Raw genomic sequence first — 15,087 nt, forward strand, 5'->3', positions numbered from 1 at the left:
GCCAAAAAACAAAAAAAAACTTCCTCGGGTTGAAACGTTGCAATACAATTTTTTGGAAGCTTTAATTTCAATGTGTGGACAAATTCCTTTTTCATAAAACAGTGAAAACCCTTCATGATTTCAGTTTCTTTAGTAGACGTCTGTGTCACTTTACTTCACATCACTTGTGTCTGTTAGTCATCAGATGAGACTGTCGCTTTAACATTGCTATTTAAACCATGCATGATGCTGTTTCTAAGCCAAGTTTAATTTACTTTTCTAAACCATATTATACTCACATTTAGCACATTTGTGCTGACCCTGTGTGCTGTAAAATACGTTTGTTAAAGTAGTTCACAATGAGTTGTTTGCTGTTCTTCTAATGGTATTAGATGGGACCGGCTCAATAGTAGTCCTTATAGTATAGGATCAATACTCATCCACTGCGGTCCACCAGACATGATTGTCCTCTTTCTCTCTCTGTCTCTCACCCAGAAATAGTCGCAGTAGCTCCATTCACTGGGCTTGAGAAGCTGCTGCTCCGGCGCAGACGTGGGCACAGGGAAGGTGACGCAGTTGATCTGCGGTGAGATAAAACAGAGGAAGGTCAGCTCACAGCGTGTGTGCGCGTCTGCTGTTTTGTCAGGTTGGTTTCATTTTCAGAGGAGTGAGACAGGGATAAGTCTCAGAGGGGAGACGAATGAAAGGTCACGATGTAAAAGAGAAAGACTGGTCATATAGACCATGACCTATAACAGCCTGAGGATGGACAGAGTGATGGAGGAAGAGAGAAGAGAGAGAGAGAGAGAGAGAGAGAGAGAGAGAGAGAGGGAGTATGTTTAGAATGGCAAACTATTTGTAAAAGCCTATGCTTGTTTTTTCTATACTGGTACATTTACCAGAGCACACCGCAAGAAATACTGAATATATACATGTGAAGAATGAAAGCTCATTATTGCATACAACCACTTTACACGTTTCTTTTTAAAATTGTAAGCACATACGAGTACGCTTTAGCATACTTTTAATTTTACTTTTTTATTTCTTGACATTTTTCCTGTGTGCTATGGAGGTTGGGCATCCACCAGCAAGCTTTTATAGTAAATTCAAATAAACTTTAATGCCATTTCTATTGAAACTTGTATGCTAAGTATTTAAATATATTTTTATGTGATGAAGTTGCATTACATGTGCTTTAGTATATAAGTCAACACATCAAAATAAGTGTACTTCTTTAAAGCACAACAAACGATTATGAAAACCTACTGATTTAAAATGTACTTTAAAGTAAAACTTTAAATTTGACATTATTACAAAGTGCGCTTTTTACAAGAATGAAATGAAAGTATCTCTTTAAGTACACTTCACTGGCCTTTTATTTCATTAATATTATGTTATCGGCAAGTACAATTTTTAAAATACTAAAAGATTTGAAGTACTCTACATTCAGTACAATTAAGCACACTTCGTTTTCACAAGGGTAAGGCTACAATGGGATAAAGGTCCCACTCTGACCATGAAATGTATACTGATCAGAACAAAATTACATTTTTTTATAAATATTGATGGAGCAACATCACTTGCAATAATCAAAGACGGTTCTGATTTTAAATCATTTTCAAATAAAGCAGTCAAGCAAGAGCCCATATACAATCCTTTCACTTTTTTGATGTTTGCTGAAAATCTATCACCTTGAACAAAACTGAAATTCATAAAAGTCTTTGTCTCAAAAGATATGAGTTTTAAGGACACTCATTAGCTACAGTATATAAATTAGACACGTTGTAAAAATCACTACACGTTCCATCCATTTACCTCAAAATCAACTTTTTGTCGTTGCATGCTAGGACCTCATGGAGTGGAACACTTCTGCAGTGCATAGCATTCGTATTTTGAGAGAAAATACAAAGGAAAGGGCCTTTTACCCGAGGGCTGTACCCTACTGCACAGTATGCAGGTATGTTGTAAACTGTCAGACTATTCCATTCAAAACTCCGAACTACGAAACAAGCTTAAGTTGTTAGGAGTGAGATTCCCAAACAATCACATCCAGCACTGTGTACCTTAGACTGCAGTTAGTGTGTGTGCACTCATAAAGTGTTTGAGTATACACTCTAGGGTCCATGGCGTCTCCAATTAGCCTGTAAGCACTGCAATTATGTAATGCTTACCATCTGTACCGCCTCCCTGCCACTGCCAAACAGGATGTGCTCCCTGCCATAGCCCTTCAGTGCCTCAGACACACACTCACACTTATTCATGCTCAAATACACCACTGTAAACAAATTGGTTTTAACCTCTTGTAAGCAAGCTTTTTTTTGTTATGTTAACGATTAAGATATCTCATTAACTTTGACATCTATTTAAAATGCTTACGTCATTAATTTTCTTAAACTCAGTTGAGGCAGAACAATTTTAGAGTAGTTTTTATATGTCTTCATTTAATTAAGTCACTGCTGAACTTTCAAGAAATCCCCCTCAGGCATAAAGTATCAGGGTTGTAACCAGACACTAGAAGACCACCATAGGGATGCATGTTTTATGCATGTATTAATATGTGGTTGCAGCCTACGTTTGCAAAAATCACTGCATAAATATGCAGATTATTATATATTTTTTAATTATTTACAATATTGTTGTGCAAACAAAAAATTATTACAATTAAAATTATTTTTAATACAAAAACATTTTGTTTCATTTAAAATAATTAATATATCTAGATTTATATAAAGAAAATGTATGGCAATTATTTAGCCAGTCTTTAGCAATTAATTTGATCAAGTGACAGTAAACATTTTTACATAAAAAAAAAAGTTCATATACATCAATTTCAATATATATATATATATATACAGTGGGGCAAAAAAGTATTTAGTCAGCCACCAATTGTGCAAGTTCTCCCACTTAAAAAGATGAGACAGGCCTGTAATTTTCATCATAGGTATACCTCAACTATGAGAGACAAAATGAGAAAAAAAATCCAGAAATATATATATATATATACATATACATATATATATATCTCATCACAGCAAAGCATATCTGAATGCTAACTCCTCAACTCCATCAGCATCATTTACATCTACATCATTTGCGCAAATGGACAAGACGGTGCAATGCAAATTCTGCAAAGCTGACCACAAAGACACACACAAAAACCACAATTACAATAAAGACACTGGATAGATGGCCCTTGCATGTGCACAGTGATAAGACCCTATCTACTCACCCCAGACGCTTCCTAATCTGATGGCGTTTGAGCTGATTTACTCATTCGTGCTTCGTCACTTTGTTCATTTCATGCCTGGAAGATCGCCCTGATTGTCGTGGCCGCTAGATTTTCCTTTACAGCGCCGCCACATCTATCACTCCTGTTGTTTATCCTTCCCTCTCATCCTCCACAAAATGAGCCCATTCATCAGATTCAGGCCCATCTTCTCTCCTTATAACTCCTCAGCGAGGTGATCCACCCTTATCAGGAGCTTATTACACCCTCTGTCCACACTGAAATACATCCCCCTCCACATACTTAAAAATCCAGCTTCCTCTGTGCTGATGTAAGGTCAGTTCATATCCACCAAAACTGTAACTTGAATCACCATTTGGGACACCGCGATGGTTTTGCATCAGTGCAGGGGAGGGCTAATACTCTTGATATTGCTGTAAACTGGTTTGGTTGAGGGCTGCAGTTATTTCAAACATGGGCTGTGAGTGAAATCTCACACTAATCAAACATCAGCTCTACTCAAGGGGCTCACAGTGGGTTCATTTCATATATATCACTTTTTGTTTTTATATTTCTTCAGCAAATAACATTACCAAACACTTTAGGAATTATGAACCAATAATACTGTAGTCAGAATGGGTTCTTGGTTTGGCGGGTTAGCTTTGGCAATTAGTCCCCTCATGGTAGATTGCTGTGAATACACCATTATGTTTTTCTGTAGATGTTTTAATGTATCATAAATTTATTTAAAATTAAATAACAATCACAGAAAACAAAGTAAAAAACAAGCACATAAAACACATAAAACAAGATTCGCAATGAAGTTCATTGGCCACTAGACACATTTTAAATGATACAAATTTTAATATTAACAAATCATCTCAGCAAAACCTGAAAGTCAAGAAAGAATATACAAACTTGAGAAGAAAAGGATAGATTGACCACTGTAACACTGTTGCCATCATACAAAAGAACCAGACAAAAGTTTGCCAATAAATGGTTTGTTTAAAGACATGGTTCACCCAAAAATTAATTTTCTAATTTACTCAGCTTCATGTCATCCAAACATTGTACATCACAAAAAACAAACAAAAAAAACATAAAACACAAATCAAAACATACAACAAAACACAAAATACAATATAAAACACAAAACAAAACATACAACAAAACTAAACAAAACAAAAAACAAAACACAAAACAAACCATACAACAAAACACAAAATACAATATAAAACACAAAACAAAACATACAACAAAACTAAACAAAACAAAAAACAAAACACAAAACAAACCATACAACAAAACACAAAAGTAAAAACTAAACTCAAAACAAAATATAAAACATTAAACATACAACTAAACAAAAAGTAAAGCAAAACAATATACAAAAATGTAAAACAAAAAAAACTAAATAAAATAAAAAAAACATACAACAGAAAAAGTAAAAACAAAATAAATCTAAAATTAAACAAAATGCAAAACAAAACAACAACAAAAATACAAAAGAAAACAAAACACAAAACAAACCATACAACAAAACACAAAAGTAAAAACTAAACTCAAAACAAAATATAAAACATTAAACATACAACTAAACAAAAAGTAAAGCAAAACAATATACAAAAAATGTAAAACAAAAAAAAACTAAATAAAATAAAAAAACATACAACAGAAAAAGTAAAACCAAAATAAATCTCAAATTAAACAAAATGCTAAACAAAACAACAAAAAAATACAAAAGAAAACAAAACACAAAAGAAAACAGAACAAAAAGTAAAACAAAACTAAATAAAAAAAAACGAATCAAAAACACTCAAACATTCTTTAAAATATCTTCTATGTTCCACAGAAGAAAGAAATTCATACAGTATTGGAACGACATGAGACTGATTAAATGATGACTATTGTTGCTTAATTTTTGGGTGAACTCTTGCTTTGAGAGTTAATTTAGCGCTTACATTCATGAAATCTGCCTAGACAGAGCAGTAATCATTGCCTTTAAGTCAGGAGTTTGGAAATAAACTACAACACTGGCAAACAATGTGTTTATAACTGTGCTCCTGTGTGTGTGTGTGCGTGTGAGTGCTTGTATAGTGAAAGGTAAAAAACGGATGCAGTATTTGTTTGGGTAAGCAGAACGCCTATGCCCAGCGTATGTCTGGCACGGGCCCATGAACCTGCTGCCCCACTCGCTTTTAATGCCGTAATGAACACGGCTGCTGGAAAACCAACCATTTCTGCTGAACAGCCGCAAATATCACAGACCTAATGATAGCATGCAGCATGCATGAGGGACACAAAATCACCAGGCAAGCAAACAAATAAATCTACAAAACACCAATCCAGTCAGCAGGTTTCTCTCCAGCATACACACATACATTCATCCATACAGCAGTCGCAACCGCTACTCAGACTGTAGGGTGCCTGGCCTCTGTTGCTAAGCGACAAATTGCTTTTCCTGTAAGGGCATTTCCCCCCATTACAAAACAATATTTGTGCAATACCAATAACGGATGACATCATTTCTAAGTGCAAAACATTTTTGCAAACAAACATTTCTAAAATGGGGCCTCCATATATCTCTAGTTCACGATATTCAGTTGTTTACAAGCGCTGGCACTACGAGCAGCTGTTGACAGCTAGCTATTATTTGAAGCGCAGTAAAGTGCATCAGGACGGAGATCGAGCGTGAATCAGTCAGCCAAACTGACATGCTTTTGGTTCCACATTAGTGATACTCAAAAGATGCTCAAGGTGAGGCAAAAGGTAAAAGCTTCTAGTCCAGCCTTACAAACCCCCAACAACCTCACGCTATTGATTCAGCGTGTCTCCAATTCAGTGGTTGTCATGGAGAATCACTTGTGCGTTTTCCAGAGAGAGCTAAAAATACCTTGTAATATATACAGAAATCCATATATGCATTACACTTTTAGTAATGCGCTTTGCAATATTGATATTTATAGCCAGATTTGAGCTAAATGGTGCATTTATGCAAGATACAAAACAGTGCCATGATTCTGTGGTAGTATCAGATATACTATAGTATCTCAGTACAGTAAAATATTGTTTATATACCATAATGCAGTTTGATTGCCATAGACATATCATGGGATGTAATTGGTGATGTTATATCACAATATTTTAAAACTGTTTTATAATTATTTATATATTATTATTGTTTGTATAATGCATAAAGTTTTTTTTCATATTTTATTTTTTTGTACGATATAGTTTGTATCTATGTGTATATATATAGTATAATTTATATTACAGTATATCAGTACTACTGTAAAATTACAGTATATTAATTATAGTGTATATAGTATAGAATTATAGTATCAATTATATTAGTATACTATATTAAAGTATATAATTTATAGTATATTTCATGGTATGTAAGTGGTTCTGCTATATCATTATATTTTTTTAATTGTTTGTTATTATTTATATATTATTATTGTTCGTATAATGTATAATATTTTTTATATTTTATTTTTGTACTGTATAGTGTGTATCTATGTGTATATATATATTATCAGTTATACTACAGTATATCAGTACTACAGTAAAATTATAGTATATTAATTATAGCATATATAGCACAGAATAACAGTGTTAATTAAATTAGTATATTATATATATTAAGTATAGTATATAAATTATAATGTAGTAATTATAGTATTTCATGGTTTGTAAGTGGTTCTGACGTAACGTAGATGTGACATCTAGCTTTCTGCAATTAAATATTTAATATAATGGTCAATAAACAAACTCTTTTCAACATATATGTGCTGGTCTTTTCATTCTCACATAATTAAATAATTAATAATAATTAAAAATAATTAGCACACGTCAATATCTCTTGTCCATTTATTTATTTATTTATTTGCTAAGTAGTTGTGTAATAACTGGAATAATGTTCAGCCATTCAGTTATTATCAAGAAAAACTCTTCTGGGGTTTATTTGGCCATAATGACTGCACATTATCGCTTACGCTTTAATAAGTGATCAGACTTCCTTTGTTAGAGGAAATGACACGTTTATTAATGCACACCACGTACGAATGCTAGAGCAGTCGGTCTATACCTGGCGCTATATCCGCAGCATACTAAATATGCCTGCACAAACAGTGACAGGCTGAATGACAGCTTTCTTTCATTCCTCCCATATCGCTCTCGTTCATTTCTCCCTCTTTGTGTGTGTCTTTTTTTATTTCAACACCCATTAGTCAGTACTATTGCCTTTGTCACCATGGAAACTGGACTAGCCATGTCTTCCCCAGTTCTCTAGTCTTCTCTAGTTCCCTCTCCCTGGTGGGCGGTCTCTGTTTCTTTCCTCTGATGGACACCTCACCTGCCCTATATGGACGCCAGAATATCTGTACATCTCTCGCCATATTCACACTACAGGTTACATAACAGCAAGCCTGCCTTAAACAACATCTGTGAATGCCAATGTAAATATATACTGTAGTAACTGCATAGAGTAACCAACCAAGTGCTTTCTTTTTTTTTGAATGAGAGCTGCCCACAAAATCATCCCTACTTTCAAAGTGGATGTTCAAGGCTTATTCAGAAGGAAAGGACTTCCTGCGAGAGTTTTGGTGGGAATAAATCTGACATGCAGTAGCATGCGAATGCAGCATCTGACCTTCTGTGTGCCACTTTATGAATAATAGCAGTGTTTCCAAATGCACTGCAACACAAGTAGTTTTTTGAAAGCTTCCTACAGTGTATCATACAGTTTTCTGCACCATTTCCAGGTGAAGCTGGATGAAAGTGGGGTTCGAATACAGCTGCAAAGCCACATCTCCGCACTCACACGGCATACATAATTTGAAAATAAGTGCCGTGGCTGTGAGCGCCGCGTACGTGCATGAGATTCCCACTGTCAAGCATCAGCCATGTCACATAACAGAGCGTCCGCACAGCTTGTGTTGGCATTCAAAATACTCTTCTCCATGGTGCGGTTGGACGCTGGTCAACAGCGTTTGGAATAGCAAGCGGTAGATTCCCACTGTCAAGCATCAGCCATGTCACATAACAGAGCGTCCGCACAGCTTGTGTTGGCATTCAAAATACTCTCCTCCATGGTGCGGTTGGACGCTGGTCAACAGCGTTTGGAATAGCAAGCGGTCTCTTGGGAAGTGGGCAAATCTGAGTGCGTTAATGCAAGAACACGGAGCGGTTCTCGGAAAGTGTCGAAAAGAAAATCTGATGTATTTTCCACTCCATTTGGTTCCATTCAAATCAGTTCCCAAGAGTTCCATCATAGCAATTAAATCTCGGAATGGTTATTTGAATGAACGCTTCCATGTTGGTGAATCCGTTAAAACATGGTATTGCAAAACAGTGGTGATGCAATCCACTAGTCATAGTGCATCTTCACACTCTCGGAAGCGCACACACAAACTTCCAGCAACATCACTTGGGAAACACAAACACACACACACACACACACACACACACACACACACACGCAGGCAAAGCTGTGAAGACAGTGGCACAAAACACTGAGCTGTGTTTCTCATCTGCGAAACACTTTAGGGAAACAGCCAACCACTGATTTGAAATCCCAGGGGCCAGATCTGCAAAACTCGTGCATCCTGGCTCTTTCAGATCGATGTTATTATTAAAGCTGTGACTGATGCATATAGAGCATCTCTTCTATACGTCTATATGTCAGCTGTGTTGGTGTCTGTGTGTGAGAGCAATACTCACAGTGATTTTGGTCTCCTTGATCTCCTTCTCCTTATTCTGCCTCCTGGCCGGGGAGGTGGACCCTGGGCTCTGAGGGGACAGACAGGAGGCATCATCAAAACTGCCCTCTGCATCAAAGCTTTCCTCCATCTCCATTGCTCTGTGCCTCTCTTTCTTTCTTTCTTTCTTTCTCTCGCTGTCTCACTCTTTTTGCACTTTCGCGCCGCTGCTCTGCCACACCGCTCGACTTCCACACGCAGTCTGACTGCCTGGCTGTGTTGCTGTGGGGAGCAATGCAGAGTGGAACGTGTGTGTGGTGGGGGGCGGCAGTGGAGGGGGACTCAGGGGGAGGGGGGTCGTGGAAGCGTGACGGAGTGTGAGGGGGAGAGTGAGTAGGTGAGGTAACCAAGACTTCAGCAACATTTAAGAGGGCACACGGTCAACAGGATAGAGGGTGAATCTCTTTTCTGATGAACAGGACGGATTTCACCTCAAAATCAAAAGGAAGAAAAAAGAAAGAAAAAGAAATTATAATTTGCTTAAAGAGCAAAGTCTGTTTTTAGGACCACTGACATTTTATTTTTGTAGTAATTTATTTTTAACAGCACACTTTTCACTGTAATGCCAAAAAACTAGGGTCAGATTTACTAATAGCTTGCGCCAGCACAAACCGTCATTTGGCGTTAAAATAGTACTGTCAGGATTTACTAAAGATGTGCAGTAAAGAATTAGCACTGAAAAGGACACAGTTATTTTTGAGCCTGAGCTTATTGAATATGCATTTGTACGAGTTTCCCTTTCAGATGCAAAATTTATGCGAAGAGAGTATTAAAATGAAACACGCAACGTGATTTACTAATGTTTGCGCTCGTCAAATTATTGGTATACGCGCCATTATTTAACTCCCAAAAAAAGCAGGCGGTAATGTGCGCTCCTCTTGGTAAATTACGGAATACAGGACTGAAACAGAGTCTGACATTACTCCCCCCTCCCGGAAGGAGCGACCACGTGCCCCACAACATCCAACGGTGAGGGGGGTGGGCGCTCTGGAGGCCCCTCAGGACAGACACAGGACGGCAGGCCTACAGAGCGGTACCCGTTCCGGGACCCATGGTGGATCAACTAGTTCAGGGCACCATGGCGGAACAGGCAGACTAGGAAGCCATGGCGGAGCAGGCAGACTAGGAGGCTTTGGCGGAGCAGTGAGCTTGGGGTGCCATGGTGGATCAGACAGTTCAGGAGGCAATGGCGGATCAGACAGTTCTCTGGGCTAAACTTGGGGACTGGAACCCTCTCTGGGCTAAACTTGGGGACTGGAACCCTCTCTGGGCTAAACTCTGGGACTGGAACCCTCTCTGGGCTAAACTCGGGGACTGGAGCCCTCTCTGGGCTAAACTCGGGGACTGGGAGAGAGCTGGAGAGAGCTGTAGCCAGCGGGCTTGACTGAGGAACGGCCAGCGGGCTGGTTCTGGCTCAGGGCAGGACACTTTCCAGACACCGGAGGATCCCTTTCCTCCAGCGTAGTCCCGTGGTGTCTGGGAGGTCCACGGGGCGATGGTAATTGGCTCCGTGCCGGAACAAGGAGTTGATGGTGGCGTCATCTAAAGCCGTCGCCGTGGCGAGCCCGTAGAACTCCCTGGCATACTCAATGAAGGGGAGATCCTTACGGGCTAGAACAATGAACCTCAGAACAGGAACCACTTAAATACACAGGACTTGACGAGAAACACCTGAGATCAATAAACATAATTGAATATGAGGGAAAACTGGGTCATGGAAAGCACGTGGGGGAGGAAAACACAAAACACGGAACACAGGACTGAAACAGAGTCTGACACTGCATCTGTGATTTTTAATGTGTACATTGTCAGTAAATCACACGCAGAATTTTCCCCTCCCATCTGCGCTTTTATGGAATTGTGCTCTAATGCTAATTTACCCTGTTTAGTAAATCTGGCCCCTACTCTTTACTGTAATGTAAAAAAAAATGATGTTACTATAATTTGAAAAATATGAATTTTTGATTTATTTAAATTTAACCAAAAATTTAAAAATAGGAGGATCAAATTACAAAGTTCATGTAGTGCATGTATTTTGAGTTATGCTAATAAAATAAAATATTGTGTGGAATTAGGATGATTTTCATTACTGTATTATAGTAATTATTGTTTAATTACTAGTAATTAGTAATTATTTAGTAAAAATTTGATTCTTTCCCCAAAGAACTGTAATCAGAATTTTGGGGGAAATGTATCTAATTGTCATGGTAGTGTGTTATTTTAAATAAAAAAAATTATAATGAAATAAATGTAATTTTTAAATAAATAAAATAAAATAAAAATGCCAAACATTGCATTGTGTCAGGGTGATATTGTTACTGTGATGAGATTTTTGTAAAAAAATGTTTATCCCCTTACAGAAAAGTAATGAGAATGTGTGGGTAAATGTGCGTAATTACCATTAAAAGTCCCAATGAAAAACAAACCAATAAAATAACCCCCCCTTATAAATGTTCTTATAAAATATAAAAACAAATATAATTTCACTTTTTTTCTCTCTTGATTTTGGAGTAAATACTGGTTAGACATTTCTTTGTAGAATTCACTCAAGAAAACAGGAAGACAACAAAGAAAGATTGTAGAGACCAGCAGAGAAAACAGCTCTTAGCATGCTGTTATGTGGTTGCTAGGGTGTTCTGAGTGGTTGCTAGGCAGTTGCTTACTGGTCCAAGTCAAAAGAGCCCACCCCCAGTCTCTATGATATTCTGGTCTTGAGTTATCAAGACTCGATTCCCTCCTTCAAGTCTGTGGGATTTTTAACCGCTTAATTGTTCTGCTGGTGTAAAGATTGTAAGTCTGATGTCTCAGAAAAGTAATAACACAAATCTCCTCAATAATCATAATGATGATTGAGGTATCATGCACAGATGAGCAATGAGCCAAAGTTCGATATCTAGAGCAACATTAATAGTAATGTGTGACTTATCAAACACTGCTTATTTAAATAACAATATGAATAACTAAAAATAAACAAAAGAGCGTTAAAAATAGGAGAGAACAGTGTTAAAATGATAGGAGGCAAATGATTTACTCAAACGGCACCACGCCCCCTTCCTTCTCTACAGCGTTTGTGTTTGAGCAGAGAGGAGGGGAGGAGAGAGGAGGAGAGAGAGGGAGGAGGGGTGAAATGGGGCTAATTATCATTGGAGGTAAGCTGCAAACAACAAGCACACTGTCAGCAGAGACAAACCACATGACCTGCGAAAACAAAGCCATTTCTCAACACGCGTGTGCGCGTGTATGAGCTTATCTTTCAGACTGGCTGATGCTTCAAGGTATCTGTATTCATTTTGCATCAGTACTAGAGCTTCGAGAGAGGTGCATGTGTGTCCAAGGCTGGAGAGCGTGAGTGTGTGTACATGCTTTATTTAAAGCTGCAGACGCAGCATCACCATCCTTGTGTGAGCAGGTGTTAGAGACTGTGTGCTTAGCGTGTATAAGCAAACATCTCCCTGCATGCATCTAACTACACTGCCTTCCCACTGTGCTTAACTGTACTAGCATAGCGCGTGTGTTTGCCTTATGTGCTGAGCATCTGTACACCTATTTACACACACTCCATCTTACCAATAAAAAAACATGGCCAAAGAACCAGCATGCACAGCACTAGGAGCTAACGAACATGCAAAACCTGACTTTCTGTCTTACGGTCCTGCAGAACATGTCGGCGCAGGCCCTCAACCTGTGGTTCCGTTCCTCGCTGCTCGCCCGGTCCCGTTTGCTAACAGTTCTGCACCCCAGACTTTCCCAGTGTCCCTCGTCTTCTCGGTCTAACCCTTCCCAGCTCCGCTTAAACCCAACACCTTTCCAATCCTGGCCTGAGATCAAACTCTAACCGCGTACGAGGATCCAGAACTGGGCCGCCCATATGGCCTACTCCTTGCCGCTCCCATTTTCTGATGACGTGAGCTGCCCTTGTCTGGCTGTTAGTCGATCACGTGGGATAGGGAGGGTTTTACTTGGCCCTGCTTCGCCAGTTCCTTTAACTGTTACTGTCCCCAGATTGGCGCAGATGGCACCAGATCTACTGACTCATATATTAATGTCCGAATCCAAGTAGCAATGGAAGACCAAATTATTTGGTATTTGCAAGTTATTTGCACTTCATATTGGGAATCATTCCACAGATTTTCCACAGAAAAGAGCAGGCGAGTGGGACCCGTTACACACACACACACACACACACACACACACACACATATATATATATGTATAAGCAGGTGATACCTCAGAATGGGACTGTACCTGGTTGCTCAGGCTGGTCTTCCTCAGGAACACATCTCGATGCTCCAGCACATGTCCAGAGGCTCCATGAAGCTGATGTCCATTTACTGCAACATAGAGGCAGGAAGTGAGTCTTCCTTAACTTCAAAGGTTTCCCATGTATTCCCATGTATATGTATAAATGTTGGTGTGGCATAGTGATTAAAGATAAGACTGATAACCACAGGGTTGCTGGTTTGCTCTCAGAAAGGATTCCATGGGACCCACCACTGTACCATTTAGGGGGATGTTCCTGTAAGTGAACCCTAAGCCAGGGGTTTGTTAAAGGGATAGTTCAGCCAAAAATGAAAATTCTGTCATTAATTACTCACCCTTATGTCGTTCCAAACCAGTAAGACCTTTGTTCATCTTCAGAACACAAATTAAGATATTTTTGATGAAATCCGAGAGTTTTCTGACCCTACATGGACAGCAATGCAACTGACACATTCAAGGCCCAAAAAGGTAGTAAGGACATTTTTAAAATAGTCCATATGACATCCATGGTTCAACCTTAATTTAATGAAGCTACGAGAATACTTCTTGTGTGCAAAGAAAACAAAAATAATGACTTTATTCAACAATTTCTTCTCCTCTGTGTCAAATTTCGATGCACGTTCACAACAGAACCATGCATGTGCATTCCTCTGATTGTAAACAAGCTGCAGTGCATTCTAGGGCTGTGACGATAAATTGATGCAGAATCGATTCGTGGATCGATTCTGAGATCTTCCGAATGCATCGCGATTCTCTCTGGAATCGATTCTGAGCTTAGATTTTAACAGCAGATGGTGCTCTAATCTAGTTTTTATCCGCACACAGACATGTAATTTCACCTTGGCTCAGAATTATTTTATGACGCGAGATTCATGTAAACAGGCCACTGTGAACACCCTTGTACTTCGCTTCAACCGTTTAAAATTTTATGAATGATTATTTTAGGTTCAAGTGTGTGTAAGGATTTGGAAACAAGCAGAGTATAGCTTTTTCTAAAGCATGCAGTGCCATCTGCTGTTCAAAACTAAGCTCAGAATCAACTCGAAAAAGAATCGCGATGCATTTGGAAAATCTCAGAATTGATACTGAATCATTTCTCGATTCACGATGCATCGATTTATTTTCCCAGTCTTAGTGCATTCAGGTTCTACATCAGAATGCCGGCTCATGCATAAGCAGCAACACACGCATACACCATGGTACTTTTGTGAACGCTTGTCAAAGACTGACATGGAAGAGAATACATTTTTGAATAAAGTCGTTATTTTTGTTGAACGAGGTAGTTGCATTGCTGTCTATGCAGGGTCAGAAAGCTCTCGGATTTCAAAAATATCTTAATTTGTGTTCCTGAAGTTCTTACAGTCTTGGAACAACACAAGGGTGAATAATTAATTACAGAATTTTCATTTCTGGGTGAGCTATACCTTTACATTTTTTAATGCTAGAAAAACTACATAGATATAAAGGTGTGGTCACATTTACTGTACACTTTTCTTGGGTGTAATCCAGTCATTTGAATAGAAATCCACAAAATTGGGAATTTTTATTTTAGGTCAAAAGATTTCCCCATGCAAATTTTGCAACATGTTCAAGCTGTTATTGCACAGTGTGTTGGTCAAATTAATCAAACCAGTAATTCCTAAGTATGTGACTTTTGAACAATTAATTTAAAGAAACTTTCGGACTACACAGATCTGACCACACAGATTGTGGTATTGTTTGTTTTTGCATACAGCCTGTGAGGAGCGCTGCCACTGAAAAACAGTGCGGGAAACACTGCTGTGATTGGTGGCACACTTGTTGCACGTCATGCCTAAAGTATGTAAACATTAGTTAAGCTCACCAACAAACTTAAATGTC

At 38.5% G+C, this 15,087-nt stretch overlaps 1 protein-coding gene across 1 annotated transcript in view; it reads right to left on the minus strand.

The window, feature by feature from the left end:
- LOC107555645 (growth arrest-specific protein 7-like) overlaps positions 1-9,202 on the minus strand; it is a 26,858-nt gene extending 17,656 nt beyond the window's left edge. The window contains exons 1-2 of the mRNA XM_016238509.1: positions 8,930-9,202; positions 471-560 (exon numbers count right to left, since the gene is read on the minus strand). Of these exons, the coding sequence (XP_016093995.1) occupies positions 471-560; positions 8,930-9,064 (225 nt within the window). The 5' untranslated portion in view covers positions 9,065-9,202. The remainder of the gene's footprint in view (positions 1-470; positions 561-8,929) is intronic.
- Positions 9,203-15,087: the final 5,885 nt, after the last annotated feature.

The sequence above is a fragment of the Sinocyclocheilus grahami genome, unplaced genomic scaffold (genome assembly GCF_001515645.1).
Source record: "Sinocyclocheilus grahami isolate Dianchi unplaced genomic scaffold, SAMN03320097.WGS_v1.1 scaffold542.1, whole genome shotgun sequence".
Lineage (NCBI taxonomy): Eukaryota > Metazoa > Chordata > Actinopteri > Cypriniformes > Cyprinidae > Sinocyclocheilus > Sinocyclocheilus grahami.